At 37.8% G+C, this 16,419-nt stretch overlaps 1 protein-coding gene across 1 annotated transcript in view; it reads right to left on the bottom strand.

The window, feature by feature from the left end:
• ME1 (malic enzyme 1) overlaps positions 1–16,419 on the bottom strand; it is a 191,418-nt gene that overhangs the window by 105,341 nt on the left and 69,658 nt on the right. The window contains exons 4-5 of the mRNA XM_032651130.1: positions 13,006–13,081; positions 10,487–10,648 (exon numbers count right to left, since the gene is read on the bottom strand). Coding sequence (XP_032507021.1) covers positions 10,487–10,648; positions 13,006–13,081 — 238 coding nt within the window. The remainder of the gene's footprint in view (positions 1–10,486; positions 10,649–13,005; positions 13,082–16,419) is intronic.

Below are 16,419 nucleotides of genomic sequence, written 5' to 3'. Positions count from 1 at the left end.
TGAAAAGATTCGGCAACAACAGAAAAAAAAGCAAGTATGGAATGCTTTTAAGAGACAAAGACAATTTATTTCAGGTAAAAGATAACTTTTATATAGCAACTGCTTCACAAGCAAATTAAAGAAAACGTGGACTATGAAATAATAGATGAAAGGTAAGATAAAAACACAAACATCCTACCTAAATAAATGTTTTGCATTATTAACTTAAAGAATAAGAGTATTTTTGGGGCAAGTACTTCGGTGGCTCAGTTCCAGTGTCTCTGTCCTTTAAATTTCTTTTAGTTGTAAGCTGCAGAGATTGAAGAAGGCAGGCAAGTGTGGTTTAACAGCAAGTGAGGACTGTCCTATCAATCAGCTGCTAATTCCTTTTCTACTTTCATTACTACTCAATATAGGTATTTATGATAAAAAAGGAAAACATTTGTAATTTATAAAAAATGGATCTAGCCTTCATGAAACTTTGCTAAGTTATTCTGGCTAAGAAACTAACTGTTGTTAGCAATTGCTTTTGTATTTTTATTATGAAGTGTTAAAACTGGACAGAGATTCACAAAAGGGATGAGATTAAAAATTACGACTACAGGACATTTTGACTACAAGAGGTTTTTCACATGTGAAAGTGGAATACAGAGTGGCAACATAGAAACTACATGACATGTTACACAAACCCGTCATTCTGCCATATTTCAGTGAATTAAGTTTTCTTTTTGTCTTCTCAGTACAGTAGCAGTGCAAGCATAAAGAGAATAAAGTGTCGAGAAGTGGCCAAGATAGGGGAGTAGGAAGACCCTAAACTTACCTCCTCCCACAGACACAACAAAATAACAACTCCTTATAGAACAAGTATCTAAGAGAAAGGCCTGAAGACTAACCAAAAAGATTTTCCACAAGTAAAGACATAAAGAAGAAATCACAATGAGATGGGTGGGAGGCAGAGATGACAGAGTCAGGACCCACACTCTTAGGTCAGCCACCCACAAATAGGAGGGATATCACAATCAGAGGTTCTCCCCAAGGAGCGAGGGGTCTCAGCCCACGTCACACTCCCCAGCCCAGGAGTCCTGCACTGGGAAGATGAGCCCCCAGAATATCTGGCTTTGAAAACCAGTGGGGCTTCTCTTTGGGAGAGCTGGAGGACTGTAGGAAACAGAGACTTGGCTCCTAAAAAGTATAAGCAAAATCTCACACGCACAGAGGCAGAGGCCTGGGTCCAACATGCTTGCTGATCTTAGAGAGCCACCAAAAGATGCAGGAAGCAACTGGAACTGCCCTCGGAGAAAGAAGTAGTGGCAACAGCCATTTTGAGGAGCTCATTCTACTATGATAATACTGGCTCTAGCAAAGCACCATTCTGAAATCTTCCCTCTAGCCTATTAGCACCAGGGTCCAGGCCCCACACTCCAGCAGGCCAGCATCGGTCCCAGGCTCCCCAGCTGCACAAAGAGCCATGCAGGGACCCAGCCTCACCCACCAGCAGACTGGCAACAGACCCACGCCACCCTAGGTCACACAGCCAAACACACAGGAAGCCTACCCTCCCATCCAGTTGGCCCACAGCCACCTCAGGAGGCATGGCCTCACAGTCAACCAAGACGGAAACCAGCCCTGCCTACCAGCATGCCCAGAGTAGTTGGCCCTGCCAAAACAGAAGGATGCACACAGCCCACACAGGGCGTACCCCTAGAACATTTGGCTCTGAGAGAAGAGTGCTACTGGGCCCCATAGGACATCTACATAAGGCCACTTCTCCAACACTGGGAAACGTAACCAGTCTACCTACCACATAGAAAAAAACACAAGAATTAGGCAAAACAAGGAAACAGAAGAATGTGTTCCAAATGAAGGAATAAGCCATAACCTCAAAAAAAAGAACTAAATAAAATGGAGATAAGCAATACATCCAATAAATAGTTCAAGGTGATGATCATAAATATGCTCACCAAATTTGGTAGAAAGATGGATGAATACAGTGAGAATTTCAACAGAGTTCAAAAATATGAAAATAAAAAGAAGAACCAAACAGAGTTGAAGAATATAATAACTGAAATAAAAATACACTAAAGGGGGCTTCCCTGGTGGCGCAGTGGTTGAGAGTCCACCTGCCGATGCAGGGGACACGGGTTCGTGCCCCGGTCCGGGAAGATCCCGCATGCCGTGGAGCGGCTGGGCCCGTGAGCCATGGCCGCTGAGCCTGCGCATCCGGAGCCTGTGCTCCACAACGGGAGAGGCCACAACAGTGAGAGGCCCGCGTACCACAAAAAAAAAAAAAAAAAAAACAAAACACTAAAGGAATCAATGGCAGATTACATGATAAAGAGCAATGAATGGACTGGTGAACTGGAAGAGAGCGTAGTGGAAATTAACCAAGATGAACAGAAAAAAGAAAAAAGAATTGTAAAAAAATAAGGACAGATTAAGAGATCTCTTCAACAACATGAAGCATACTAACATTCACCTTACAGAGGTCCCAAAAGAAGAGAGAGAAAGGGGCAGACAATTTATCTGGAGAAATAATAGCTGAAAACTATCCTAACCTTGGGAAGAAAACAGACATCCAGGTCCAAGAAGCACAGAGAGTCCCAAAGGAGATGAACCCAAAGAGGTCCACACCAAGACACATTATAATTAAAATGGCAAAAATTAAAGATAAAGAGAGAATCCTAAAAGCAGCTAGAGAAAAGCAACTTGTTACGTACAAGGGAACTCCCATAAGACTATCAGCTGACTTTTCAGTAGAAACTTTATAGGTCAGAGGGAGTGGCACAATACGTTCAAAGTGTTGAAAGGAAAAACCCTATAACCAAGAATACTCCACCCAGCAAGGTTACCATCCAGATTTGAAGGAGTGATGATGAAAAGCTTTACAGACAAGCACAAGATAAAAGAGTTCAGCACCACTAAACCGGCTATACAAAAAATGTTAAAGGGACTTCTCTAAGTGAAAAAGAAAAAGCTAAAACTAGAAATATGGAAATTACAAAAAGCAAAATCTCACTGGTAAAGGCAAACACACAGTAAAGGTAATGGACCAACTACTTATACAGCTAGTAGAAAGGTTAAAAGAAAAAAGTAGTAAAATCATCTATATCTAACATAAGTAGTTAAGGAATACACAAAAGATGTAAAATATGACATTAGACATAAATGGTGGGGGAAGGGATGAGTAAAAATGTAGGGCTGTTAGAATGCATTCAAACTTACGAGATCATCAACTTAAAACAGACACCTATATGTAAGGTTGCTATATATGAACCTCATATAACCACAAACAAAAAAACTATAATAGATACACGAAAAATAAAGAGAAAGGAATCCAAAGTTAACATTAAAGATACTCATCAAATCACAAGAGAAAAAAAGAGGAACAGAGAAAAACTATAAAAACAACCAAAAAGCATTGGCTTTTTTTTTTTTTTTTTTTTTTGTGGCACACAGGCCTCTAACTGCTGTGGCCTCTCCCATTGCGGAGCACAGGCTCCGGACGTGCAGGCCCAGCGGCCATGGCTCATGGGCCCAGCCCCTCTGCGGCATGTGGGATCCTCCCGGACTGGGGCACAAACCCGTGTCCCCTGCATTGGCAGGCGGACTCTCAACCACTGCGCCACCAGGGAAGCCCTAAGCATTGGCATTTTAAAATGCCAATAAGTATATACCTATCAACAATTATTGTTGAGGTAAATTAATTAAATGCTCCAATCAAAGACATAAAGTGGCTGAATAGATTAAAAAAAAAAAGAACCATATATATGCTGCCTAAAACAGATTCACTACAGATAGAAAAACAGACAGACTGTAAGGGATGGGATGAAAAAAAGAATTCTATGAAAAAGCTTGGATAGCAACAATTATATAAGACAAAATAGACTTAAAGACTATAACAAGACATAAAGCACATTACATAATGATAAAGGGATCAATCAAAGATGAATATATAACAATTAAAAATATATATGACCCAACACAGGGGCACTTAAATACATAAAACAAGTATTAACAACATAAAGAGAGAAAGTGACAGTAATACAATAATGGTAGGCACTTTAACACCCAACTTACATTAATGAACATATCATCTACACAGAAAAACAAGAAGGAAACACTGGCCTTAAACGACACATTAGACCAGATGGACTTAATAGATTTATAAAACATTCCATCCAAAAACAGCATAATACACATTCTTTTCAAGTGCACATGGAACATTCTCAGGACAGATCACGTTAGACCACAAAACGAGGCTCAGTAAATTTTAAAAAACTGAAATCATATCAAGCATATTTTCTAACCACAATGCTCTAAGACCAGGAATCAACTACAAGGAAAAAAAGAGCAAAAACCACAAACGCGTGGAGGCTAAACAATATGCTACTAAACAACCAATGGATTACTGAAGAAATCAAAGAGGAAACCAGAAAATACCTGGAGACAAATGAAAATGAAAACACAAATGATCCAAAATCTATGGGATGCAGAAAAGCAGTTCTCAGATGGAAGTTTATATTGATATAAGCTTCCCTCAGGAAACAAGAAAAATCTCAAACAAACAACCCAACCTTACACCCAAAGGAGCTACAAAAGGACAAACAAAACTCAAAGTTGGTGGGAGGAAAGAAATCATAAAGGTCAGAGCAGAAATAAATAAAATAGAAACTTAAAAAAGAAATAAAGAAAGAAAAGAAGAGATCAATGAAACTAAGAACTGGTTCTTTGAAAAGATAAACAAAATTGATAAACCTTTAGCCAGACTCCTCAAGAAAAAAAAGGGAGAAGGCCCAAATCAATAAAATCGGAAATGAAAAAGGAGAAATTATAACCAACACTGCAGAAATACAGAGGATCATAAGAGACTATGACAAACAAATAAAATGGACAACCTAGAAGAAATGAACAAATTCCTAGAAATGTACACTCTCCCAAGACTAAACCAGGAGGAAGTAGAAAATGTAAACAGACCTATTACCAGTAATGAAATTGAATCAGTAATTTTAAAAATCCCACCAAGATCAAATGGCTTCTATGATGAATTCTACCAAACATTTAGAAGACTGAACACCATTCCTTCTCAAACTATTCCAAAAAACTACAGAGGCAGGCACACTTCCAAACTCCATCTACGAGGCCAGCATCAACCTGATACCAAAATCAGATGACGACATCACAAAAAAAAAGATTACAGGCCAATGTCACTGATGAACACAGAAGCAAAAATCCTCAAAAAAATGCTATCAAACCAAACCCAACAATACAGTAAAAGGATCGTACACCATGATCAAGTGGGATTTATCCCAGGGATGCAAGGATTCTTCAATATTCGCAAATCAATCAGTGTGATACATCACATTACCAAACTGAAGAATAAAGACCACATAATCATCTCAATAGATGCAGAAAAAGCTTTTGACAAAATTCAACACCTATTTATGCTAAAAATCTCTCCAAAAATGAGCATACAGGGAACTTACCTCAACATAATAAAGGCCATATATGACAAACCCACAGCTAACATCATTCTCAGTGGTGAAAAGCTGAAAGCATTGCCTCTTAAGATCAGGAACAAGACAAGGATGTCCACTGTCGCCACTTTTATTCAATACAGTTTTGGAAGTCTTAGCCATGGCAATCACAGAAGAAAAATAAATAAAAGGAATCCAAATTGGAAAAGAAGGAGTAAAATTTTCACTGTTTGCAGATGACATGATACTATACATAGAAAATCCTAAAGATGCTACCAGAAGGGCTTCCCTGGTGGCGCAGTGGTTGAGAGTCCGTCTGCCGATGCAGGGGACGTGGGTTCGTGCCCCAGTCTGGGAAGATCCCACATGCCGCGGAGCGGCTGGGCCCGTGAGCCATAGCTGCTGAGCCTGCGCGTCTGGAGCCTGTGCTCCGCAGCGGGAGAGGCTGCAACAGTGAGAGGCTCACGTAGTGAAAAAAAAAAAAAAAAAAAAAAAAAAAGATGCTACCAGAAAATTACTAGAGCTCATCAATGAATTTGGTAAAGTTGCAGGATACAAAACTAATACAGAGAAATATCTTGCATTCCTATACACTAACAACAAAAGATCATAAAGAGAAATTAAGGAAACAATTCCATTTACCATCACATCAAAAAGAATAAAATATCTAGGAATAAACCTACCTAAGGAGGTAAAAGACCTGTACTCAGAAAGCTATCAGACACTGAGGAAAGAAATTGAAGATAACACAAACACATGAAAAGATATAACGTGTTCATGGATTGGAAGAATTAATATTGTTAAAATGACCATACTATCCAAGGCAGTCTATACATTCAATGCAATCCCAAGGGCATTTTTCACAGAACTAGAATAAATAATTTTAAAATTTTGTATGGAAACACAAAAGACCTCAGATAGCCAGCACAATCTTCAGAAAGAACAGAGCTGGAGGAATCAGGCTCCCTGACCTCAGATTTTATTAAAAGCTACAATAATCAAAACAGTATGATACTGGCACAAAAACAGATGCATAAATCAATGGAACAGAATAGAGAGCTCAGAAATAAACGCACATACTTGTGGTCAATTAATCTATGACAAAGGAGGCAAGAATATGAAATGGAGAAAAGACAGTCTGTTCAATAAGTGGTGCTGAGAAAACTGAACAGCTACGTGTACAAGAATGAAATTAGAACATTCTCTAATATCTTACACAAAACTAAAATCAAAGTGGATTCAAGGGCTTCCCTGGTGGCACAGTGATTGAGAGTCTGCCTGCCAATGCAGGGGACACAGGTTCGTGCCCTGGTCCAGGAGGATCCCACATGCCACGGAGCGGCTGGGCCCATGAGCCATGGCCGCTGAGCCTGCACGTCTGGAGCCTGTGCTCCGCAACGGGAGAGGCCGCAACAGTGAGAGGCCCGTGTACCGCAAAAAAAAAAAAAAGAAAAAAAAAATGGATTCAAGACCTAAATGTAACACGAGAAACCATATAACTCCTAAAAGAAAATGTAGGTGGAACACTCTTTGACATAAATTATCGCAAGATGTTTTTGAATTTGTCTCCTAAAGGAAACAAAACCAAAAATAAACAAATGGGACCTAATTAAACTTAAAAGCTTTTGCTCAGGAAAGAAAACCATCAACAAAACAAAAAGACAACCTAATGAATGGAAGAAAAGATCTGCAAATGACATAACCAATAAAAGATTAATATCCAAAATATATACACAGCTCATATTAAAAAAACAACCCGGGGGGCTTCCCTGATGGCGCAGTGGTTGAGAATCTGCCTGCTAATGCAGGGGACATAGGTTCGAGCCCTGGTCTGGGAGGATCCCACATACCGCAGAGCAACTAGGCCCGTGAGCCACAACTACTGAGCCTGCGCGTCTGGAGCCTGTGCTCTGCAACAAGAGAGGCTGCGATAGTGAGAGGCCTGCGCACCGCGATGAAGCGTGGCCCCTGCTTGCCACAACTAGAGAAAGCCCTCGCACAGAAACGAAGACCCAACACAGCAAAAATAAATAAATAAACAACCCAATTAAAAAATGGGCAGAAGAAATGAGTAGACATTTTTCCAAAGACAGGGAGATGGACAACAGACACATGAAACAATGCTTAGCATGACTAATCATCAGAGAAATGCACATTAAAGCCACAATGGGATATCACTTCACACCTGTCAGAATGGCTATCATCAAAAAGACCACAAACAACAAATGTTGGTGAGGATGTGGAGAAGAGGGAACCCTCGTACACTTTTGGTGGGAGTGTAAATTGGTGCAGCCACTGTGGAAAACACTATGGAGGTTTCTCAAAAGAGTTAAAACCAAAACTACCAAATGACCCAGCAATTCCACTCCTGGGTATATATCCGAAGAAAACAAAAACACTAATTCGAAAAAATACATGCACCCCAATGTTCATAGTAGCATTATTTACGATTGCCAAGATATGGAAGCAACCTAAGTATCCATCAACAGATGAATGGATAAAGATGTGGCATATATATATATACAATGGGATACTACTCAGCCATAAGAAGAATGAACTTTTGCCTTTTATAACAACATGGACGGACTTGGAGGGTATTATGCTAAGTGAAATAAGTTTGACAGAGAAAGACAAATACTGTATATCATTTATATGTGGAATCTCAAAAATGAAACAAACTAGTGAATATAAAAGAAACAGAATCATACATATAGAGAACAAACTAGTGGTTATCAGTGAGAAGAGAGAAGGGGTGAGGGACAAGAGAGGGGTAGGAGCTTAAGAGTTCAAAACTACTATATATAAAATAAATAAGCTACAAGGACATACTGTACAACACAGGGACTATAGCCAATATTTTATAATAACTGTAAATGTGATATAACCTTTAAAAACTGTGAATTACTATGCTAGACACCTGAAACTTATATAATATTGTAAATCAACTATACCTCGATTAAAACAAAAATAAAAAAGAAACCCTATGGTACCCAGCAAAAGCATTTCTAAGAGGAAAGTTTATAGCTATACATGCCTACCTCAGGAAACGAGAAAAATCTCAAATAAACCATCTAACCTTACACCTCAAGGAACTATAGAAAGAAGAACAAAACCCGAAGTTAGTAGAAGGAAAGAAATCATAAAGATCAGAGCAGAAATAAATGAAATTGAGACTAAAAAAAATAGAAGACCAATGAAAATAAGGTCCTTTGTAAAGATAAACAAAATTAATAAACCTTTACCAAGACTCATCAAGAAAAAAAGAGAAAGGGCCCAAATAGGTAAAATCAGAAATGAAAGATGAGAGGTTACAACAGACACCACGGAAATACAAAGGATCATAAGAGATTACATGAACAATCACATGCCAATAATATGGACAACCTATTAGAAATGGATACATTCCTAGAAATTTACGTCTCCCAAAAACTGAATCAGGAAGAAATATAAAATACGAAAAGACTCATTACAAGTAATGAAATTAAATCAATAATAATAAAAATAAAACTCCCAACAAACAAAAGTCCAGGACCATAAGCCTTCACAGGAAAATTCTATAAAACATTTAAAGAAGAGATAACACCTAACCATCTCAAACTATTCCAAAAACTTGAAAAGAAAGGAATGCTTCCAAGCTCATTCTACAAGGCCACTATCACCGTGATATAAAAATCAGACAAGGATGTCACACACAAAAAAAGAAAATTACAGGCCAATATCACTGATGAACATAGAAGCAAAAATCCTAAACTAAATATTAGCAAAACAAATTCAACAATACATTAAAGGGATCAAACACCATGATCAAGTGGGATTTATCCCAGGAATTCAAGTATGGTTCAATATCTGCCAATCAATGTGATGTAACACATTAATGTGAGATACCACATTAACAAATTGAACAATAAAAAAATCATATGATCGGGACTCCCCTGGTGGCACAGTGGTTAAGAATCCGCCTGCCAATGCAGGGGACACGGGTTGAAGCCCTGGTCCGGGAAGATCCCATGCCGCAGAGCAACTAAGCCCACGCGCCACAACTACTGAGCCTGCACTCTAGAGCCCGCGAGCCACAGCTACTGAGCCCGTGTGCCACACCTACTGAAGCCAACAGGCCTAGAGCCCGTGCTCCACAACAAGAGAAGCCACCAAAAGAAGAAGCCTTCACACTGCAATGAAGAGTAGCCCCCACTTGGCTGCAACTAGAGAAAGCCCGTGCACAGCAATGAAGACCCAACGCAGGCATAAATAAATAAATAAATAAAATTTATTTTTCGAAAAAGAAATCATATGATCATCTCAACAGATGCCAAAAAGACTTTTAACAGAATTCAACATCCATTTATGATAAAAACTATCAAAAAGTGGGTACAGAGAGAATATATCTCAACATGATAAAGATCTAGGTTTGATATTTACATGCAACTTTTGAAAAGTCTATCTTAACTGACCATTATTTCTCATTTCTATTTCATAAACCTCTACCTTTAATTTATAGTACCTATCACTCACAACTAATCCAAATATTAGCAATTACAGATGAGCAAAAATATGTACTACTTGATATATAACTTTAAGATTCTAAAATATCGATGCAGGAAAAAGAAATGCTAAACTCCAAATCATCTACCACAAACAATACAGATTTTTAGAACAAGATTTCAGACTGACTAAACTTAATAAATTCTTTGGGATTAGTTCCTGCTTAGTATAAAAATAATTTTTTTTAAAGTAACGAGGATATCCTAAAGTAAAACATATACTCTATAGAATAATGGTGTTAAGTGCTCATCAAAGGATACTAAAACACTAAAGAAGCTGCTAAAAACTTAATCACATTACAGAAAAGGGGAAGCGGAAAGGAAAAGCAAAAGAATAATTTCTTTACAAGACTTGGGGGATGGGTTTGAGGAGAGAGAAAGAACCAAACAAAAAAGATGAATTTCATTAAGTTCCTGAAATAATCTCAAAATGCAGAAATATGGTACTATTTTTTAAGGTGTAGAGCTGTGTTACAGACTTAAATTGTTTACCTCATTTTCTGTTCCCACATCCAGCATGACAGGCAGACATTGTTGAGGATTCATCCCTCCACAAGCTGTATACAGAGCCAGTTTACCCACAGGGATGCCCATCCCATTACAGCCAAGGTCTCCCAGACCAAGAATACGCTCTCCGTCAGTCACTACAATAGCCTCAAAGAAAAAGAAAAAATATCTATTAACAGATGTTTGCAAATTCCGGGGCATCGTTCCTACTCTGTTTCTGAAGTTAATATTTATGCAATGAAATACTAAGCTGTCAAAAAGCATAAATTGAATATACATGGAAAAGATTTTATATGATCATTAAGTGTGGAAGACTGGGGAGAATAAATAAATTTGATATATGCATTTCAAATGTATTTTTAAAATACATACATATGATTGTTTGGTTGTTGAGAAAAGAAGACAAGGTATGCCCATAAAGATTCAAACAACTCAAATAACTCAGTCTTCAATCAGGAGGAGTAAGTGGGCAGAGTACAGGTAAATAAGAGCTCAAACTGGGAACTAAAGTGAACCTTAGAACAGCTTTGAAACTAGTCGCATCCACTTTGAGTACCATTAGGAGAGTCCATGGTTAAATCACTGCTCAGGAGTCCCCAGTGCTCTGATCTTTAGTTTATGCATCCTCCTAATTTCACAACAATGTTGATCCATCCTCTTTAACTCCTATAACATAGGATACTGTTCTACCATCTTTGAAATATGCCAAGCACAGTCTATTACTACTCTTACCTGATAGTAGAGTACCACTAGACAATGAGTTTTGTTTAGTTTATTTCTAATCATCTTGAATATCTACAAAGCATACATTTTAATCATGTGGAGATTTTAATGCTAAGTACTTTGTTATCTTTATTGAAATTAATGCATCTATCATCTGTATTCTGTGATTCATGGCCATTACATGAATTTAAGCAAAACCGATTTTGTGAAACACAATTTATTAGATTTTCTACAAACTGCTAAACTTGTCATATCCATGGAGCCTAGAAAAAATGTCAGTTATTTGACCTTAGATAAACTGATGAATTAAAGCTTCTGTTTCTTATTTATAAAAATACAAACGATAAATGTACTTTTCACAGGTTCGTGCCCCGGTCCGGGAAGACCCCACATGCTACGGAGAGGATAGACTCGAGAGCCATGGCTGCTGAGCCTGCGCGTCTGGAGCCTGTGCTCCGCAACGGGAGAGGCCACAACAGTGACAGGCCCGCGTACCGCAAAAAAAAAAAAAAAAAAAAAAAAAAAATGTACTTTTCAGAGTAGCTGCATAAAATTAGGAGCCAACTCTGTTGTGCTCACTACTGCACACCAACATCTAGCACAGCATTTGGCACATAGTAAACAATCAAAAACATTAATTAATCGAATAAATCTATGATTCAATACAATTAAATCATGATAAACAAAACTTACCATATTACCTGGTATATTACGAATTCTCAAAAAATTATAGATATTAGTACTATTATTATCATAAGGACTAATGTACAGAGTCATAGCATTTTAGAAGCCAAGGGGAATTTAGAGTACATTCAGTCTATCCCTCTTACAGATTAGGAAACCGAAGATAAGAGAACTGAAATAATTTGCCTACGGTGATTTACCTCATTAATATCAAAGAACCAGGACCCGAGTGTGTTAACTCCTAGTGCAGTGTTTTTCTACCACACTATAATGCAGAACATATATTTTTAAAGTTTGAGGGCTTTTCATTTAGTTTTCTGTTCACCTATATTATGCAGCTCTTAAAGACCTGCCTTAAAAGTAAATGTGTACATGTATATATGTACTTTTAACTAACTTAAAAATACATATATACATTTCACCCAAAAGTGGGTGAAAATTATTTTTGCATATTCCATAAAGTTGATCTTTTGTCAAATTTTCCATGTCTCATTGAAAAGGGTCAATGTTAGGCTGTTTTGGAGAAGGCAACTTGAGACACCTGCATTCAATTCCCACCACCACCATCCACTACTATGTAACCCACCTGTGCCTTCCTTTCCTCATGGAATTATCATGATACTACCTGAGTTAATCCAGGTAAAGTGGCTCACTCAGAAAGCTACCAAACGGTAGATACTATTATTATTCTATTTTCATTAGCTCACTCCCAGAGGGGAGTCAGGTTAGATACTTCAGGTCACCACGATAAAGGAAATGGATTAAGATTTTTGCCTACCTTGATTCCTCTTAGTGGATGATTAAACACAAAAGAAAAAGGAGTTTGCTCAAAGAAATTCAGACACTACTTCAACATTTTTTCAACACTTTTCATAACTTACAATGAATGAAGAAACACTAAGAAATCTGATGGAAATAATGGTGAAACTTAGAATCCAAATGGTATCAGAATAAAATTAATCCACTATGCAAAAATCAAAGGGATATAAATAGAAAAGCTGGTGAAGGCTACACAGCATGGTGAAAAGCGTCAGCCTGTTATGGGATAGGAAAAAGAACAAATGTGCCACAGTGGGAAAACGTGATAACTAACTTACCTTGATGACATCTTCTGGCCATGCATTAAGAACAGAAGCAATATGCCCTCGATCATGGATACTAATAAAGAGACCTCTGACAGGAAAAAAAAAAAGGAGTAATTTCAATTCACTTCAGACTTGTCACACTATCACGAACTTTTTTTAAAATTTTCAAATCCATGTAATATATCTCCATTTTTATCAAACTGTGAAAATTATTTCCTTAAACACATATGGGGCAAGAATCTTATAAGTAAGGGAGAAATTATTTTAAATGATATATCAACATCTACAATAAAGGTAGCTTCACTCTTATATTACATATTCTTAAATACTTTTAATTAAAGAAATATTCACTATTTTTATACACAGAGAATTTAGATAGCATTATCATTTCCACACATAGATTTATTCACGGTCTTCATTAAATAAGATAATACACGTAAAAGCACTTTGAAAAACAGCATGAGGCATATGTACATAGGGATTTTCAGTGTATATTCCATTATTACGTATTCACAGTGTGAAGACAAGACCCCTATGGGGAGGACTGAAGTGACAGACACACGCTGAGCAGTCCTTTCATGTGGAAGTTACTTGGGAAACCCTGAAACCGAGGCCCCCCACAAAACCAAGTTCCCTTACCAAGTTTATGATTAATCTCTCTAGCCAAAACTTTATTCTTTTCTTGTCCCCTCTCACCTCAATCCTGTGCTAACTGAACACCAATCAACCAGAGTCAGGTGCTAAAAGTCATGTTGTTGATAACATAGTTGATGTACTAAAACTGTTGTTATAGATATCATTATTAACATACAAACAATACAAACTGTTTCTCCAGGGCAAGATGAGCTAACAGACCTCCAAGCCACGGACCACCTGGCCAGAGAACCCTAAACCGGAAGCATCCTGACTCCCAAAACTACGATTAAGAAATGTCACAGGACAATGATTAAAAGCCCAGCCTCTATGTTCTTCCCCTTTAAAGACACCCACAACTCAAAGACCAGGCTTGTCTCCCACCTCCTTGTTTGGCGCCCTGCAATAAACCCTTACTTTGCTGCAAACTCCCCGGCTTGCAGAGTTCGGTTTCACTTGCTTCTTCGATTTGTGGTCTCAGTTGTTTGCAACTCTGCTCTTCAGACTCTCAACTTTAACTCTCAGTCTTTAACACTGCTCTCCGACAGCCCTGCATTTCCTATGAAAGCTTAACAAGGAACTTTAAAAATTAAAATAAGAAATTTGTAGACGTCTTAACCTCACTTAAAAGTTTTGCCTTAGCATCGTTAAATACGACTCAAATGCAGAGCACCACACATGACAAATGTACAGCCGAAAGCACTGTTTACGGCCACGACCCTTCTACTCTCTCTCCTTCACGGCAAAACGCTTCAAAGACTTGCGTATTCTTACTGCCTTTATATCCTTACCTCCCATTCTCTCTTCACCCTGTTAATTAGGCCTTTCCTCCTCACTTCTCCACAAAAACAACTCTTCCCAAAGTCACTGCCGACTGACAGCTGATAAAGTCAGAGGTCAGCTCTCAACTCACCCTACTCCACGTCCCAACTGTGACTGACGTGGCTTTCAGCGTCATGCCCACAATGAAGATTTTCAAACTTCCATCTTCAACCGAGACCACTCCCTTGAGCTCCAAACTGTCAATCTAACTACGTGCCTAAGCCCTCGCATCATTCAGGCCTCAACTCAAACCTGAGCTCCTCAGACAGGCCTTCTCTGATAACAGCAGTCCAAGCATCTCCACCCTGCTATTTTCACCAGTGTCATTTTGCGTAGAAAGCATCTGAACTCCCCTTGACTATTTCCTCGCGTGTTGGCTGGCTGTCTCCTCCCTGCCACTGCCCCCCAGGACACACACACACACAGAGCAGCAAGTTCCCTAAGGACCGTGATTATTTTGTTCACATTTGTACGCCCAGTGCCTGTAAGTGTGCTGGCACACAGGATGTGTGCAGCAACACGTGCTGACTTCAGTGCTGAAAAAATAAGCCTTCCGGATTCAAAAAAGGGTTTTACGTACAGAAAACATGACGTAAACCCAGACTTATTATGACTTATTAAGTAACCAAAAATTATATTATGATAGTAAGTACCACAGGCGGATTACTGACGACTGTCTGATTCAACAAAAACATTAATTTACCAAGTTGGCACTAAACTGTATCCTTTCCTGTTTATTTTTTGCTGTTTCATATGAAGTTATTTGGTTTCTCCAAAATGACTATAAGCTCTTTATAAGTTATATATTTCTTTTGGATCCCTGTCACACCCAACTATGCAATCAACATTAAAGATCTCAATAAATAACTGTCAAATTTAAATGAAATATGGTTGGACTTTTTAAAGAAGGCAATTTTGTTGAATTATCTAAGATGTTCTTGGCAATATACCATTAAATAATGTTCCTTGGGAACTTGTTAGTTAGCCAAGGTTTTCCAAGTAACACTGGTCTCAGGAAATAGTATCATTCTTTTTAAACAAGAGGGACAATGAATTTACTAAAATTTGCATCAATTAATTGCCAAAGTTAATTAACAAATATATGAGTACAACTTCAGTGGGACAGCCATTTGGACACCTGTCATCTCTTGCATTCAGCAGATTCATTTGTACAAAAGTGCTTACTCTTGGAGAGAGCTCAGTAAAATGAAGAATCTGTAATGTTCCACTAAAGTCAAGCGTTTTGATAGAATAATTTCTAAAACTTCCTGGAATGTCTCTTTGATCAGAAATCTAATGAGATATCCAAAAGTATTTCAGCACAGAAATGACTCATGCTTCCTGGTATAAAACTGGATATGAAACATTAATCTGAACATATTTAAATATATACGTATTTATAAAATGAAAAGTTTAGACAAGAAAGTTATTTATGAATGATATTTTTAAATGAATGGAATTACAATAAAAACCTTTTCTTGGTCCAATTTCTTGATGATCAATTTGTTTAAAATATTTAATCTTTATTCAAAGTATATTAAACATGCCAATTAAAATACTCATACTTTTGTGTCTATTTCATGTTAGAACTGAGATAATTCTAAAATGTGGATCATTTTCTCATATATGCAGTTCAAACTTTTCTCATAACCTCTGCCACTGGATATATTCCACTCTCAAAACAGATTTGTTAGATAATATTCTTACTTCATGTTGTCTCACATAACATCTCTAATGAAATTTATTTCATATCAAAATAGAGTTCATTTTCTAACATGCAACTTTCTATTGTAACTAGATTTACATTTTCTTATGGAAATGGGTTCATGACTCTCTCCTAACCCAGTGGAGAAGGCAATCATTCTACAGTTTTCAATAATAATCCTCTCTTGCAGAAGCTGAAGAAAATTAAACCCCATATTTTTCACAAAATTTGAGTATGCATTAGTGAGCTCCAGGGGTTAACCTAAA

The sequence above is a fragment of the Phocoena sinus genome, chromosome 12, assembly GCF_008692025.1.
Source record: "Phocoena sinus isolate mPhoSin1 chromosome 12, mPhoSin1.pri, whole genome shotgun sequence".
Taxonomy (NCBI): Eukaryota; Metazoa; Chordata; class Mammalia; order Artiodactyla; family Phocoenidae; genus Phocoena; species Phocoena sinus.
The sequence above is the reverse complement of the archived record's forward strand: the minus strand, read 5'-3'. Positions and strand labels throughout refer to the sequence as shown.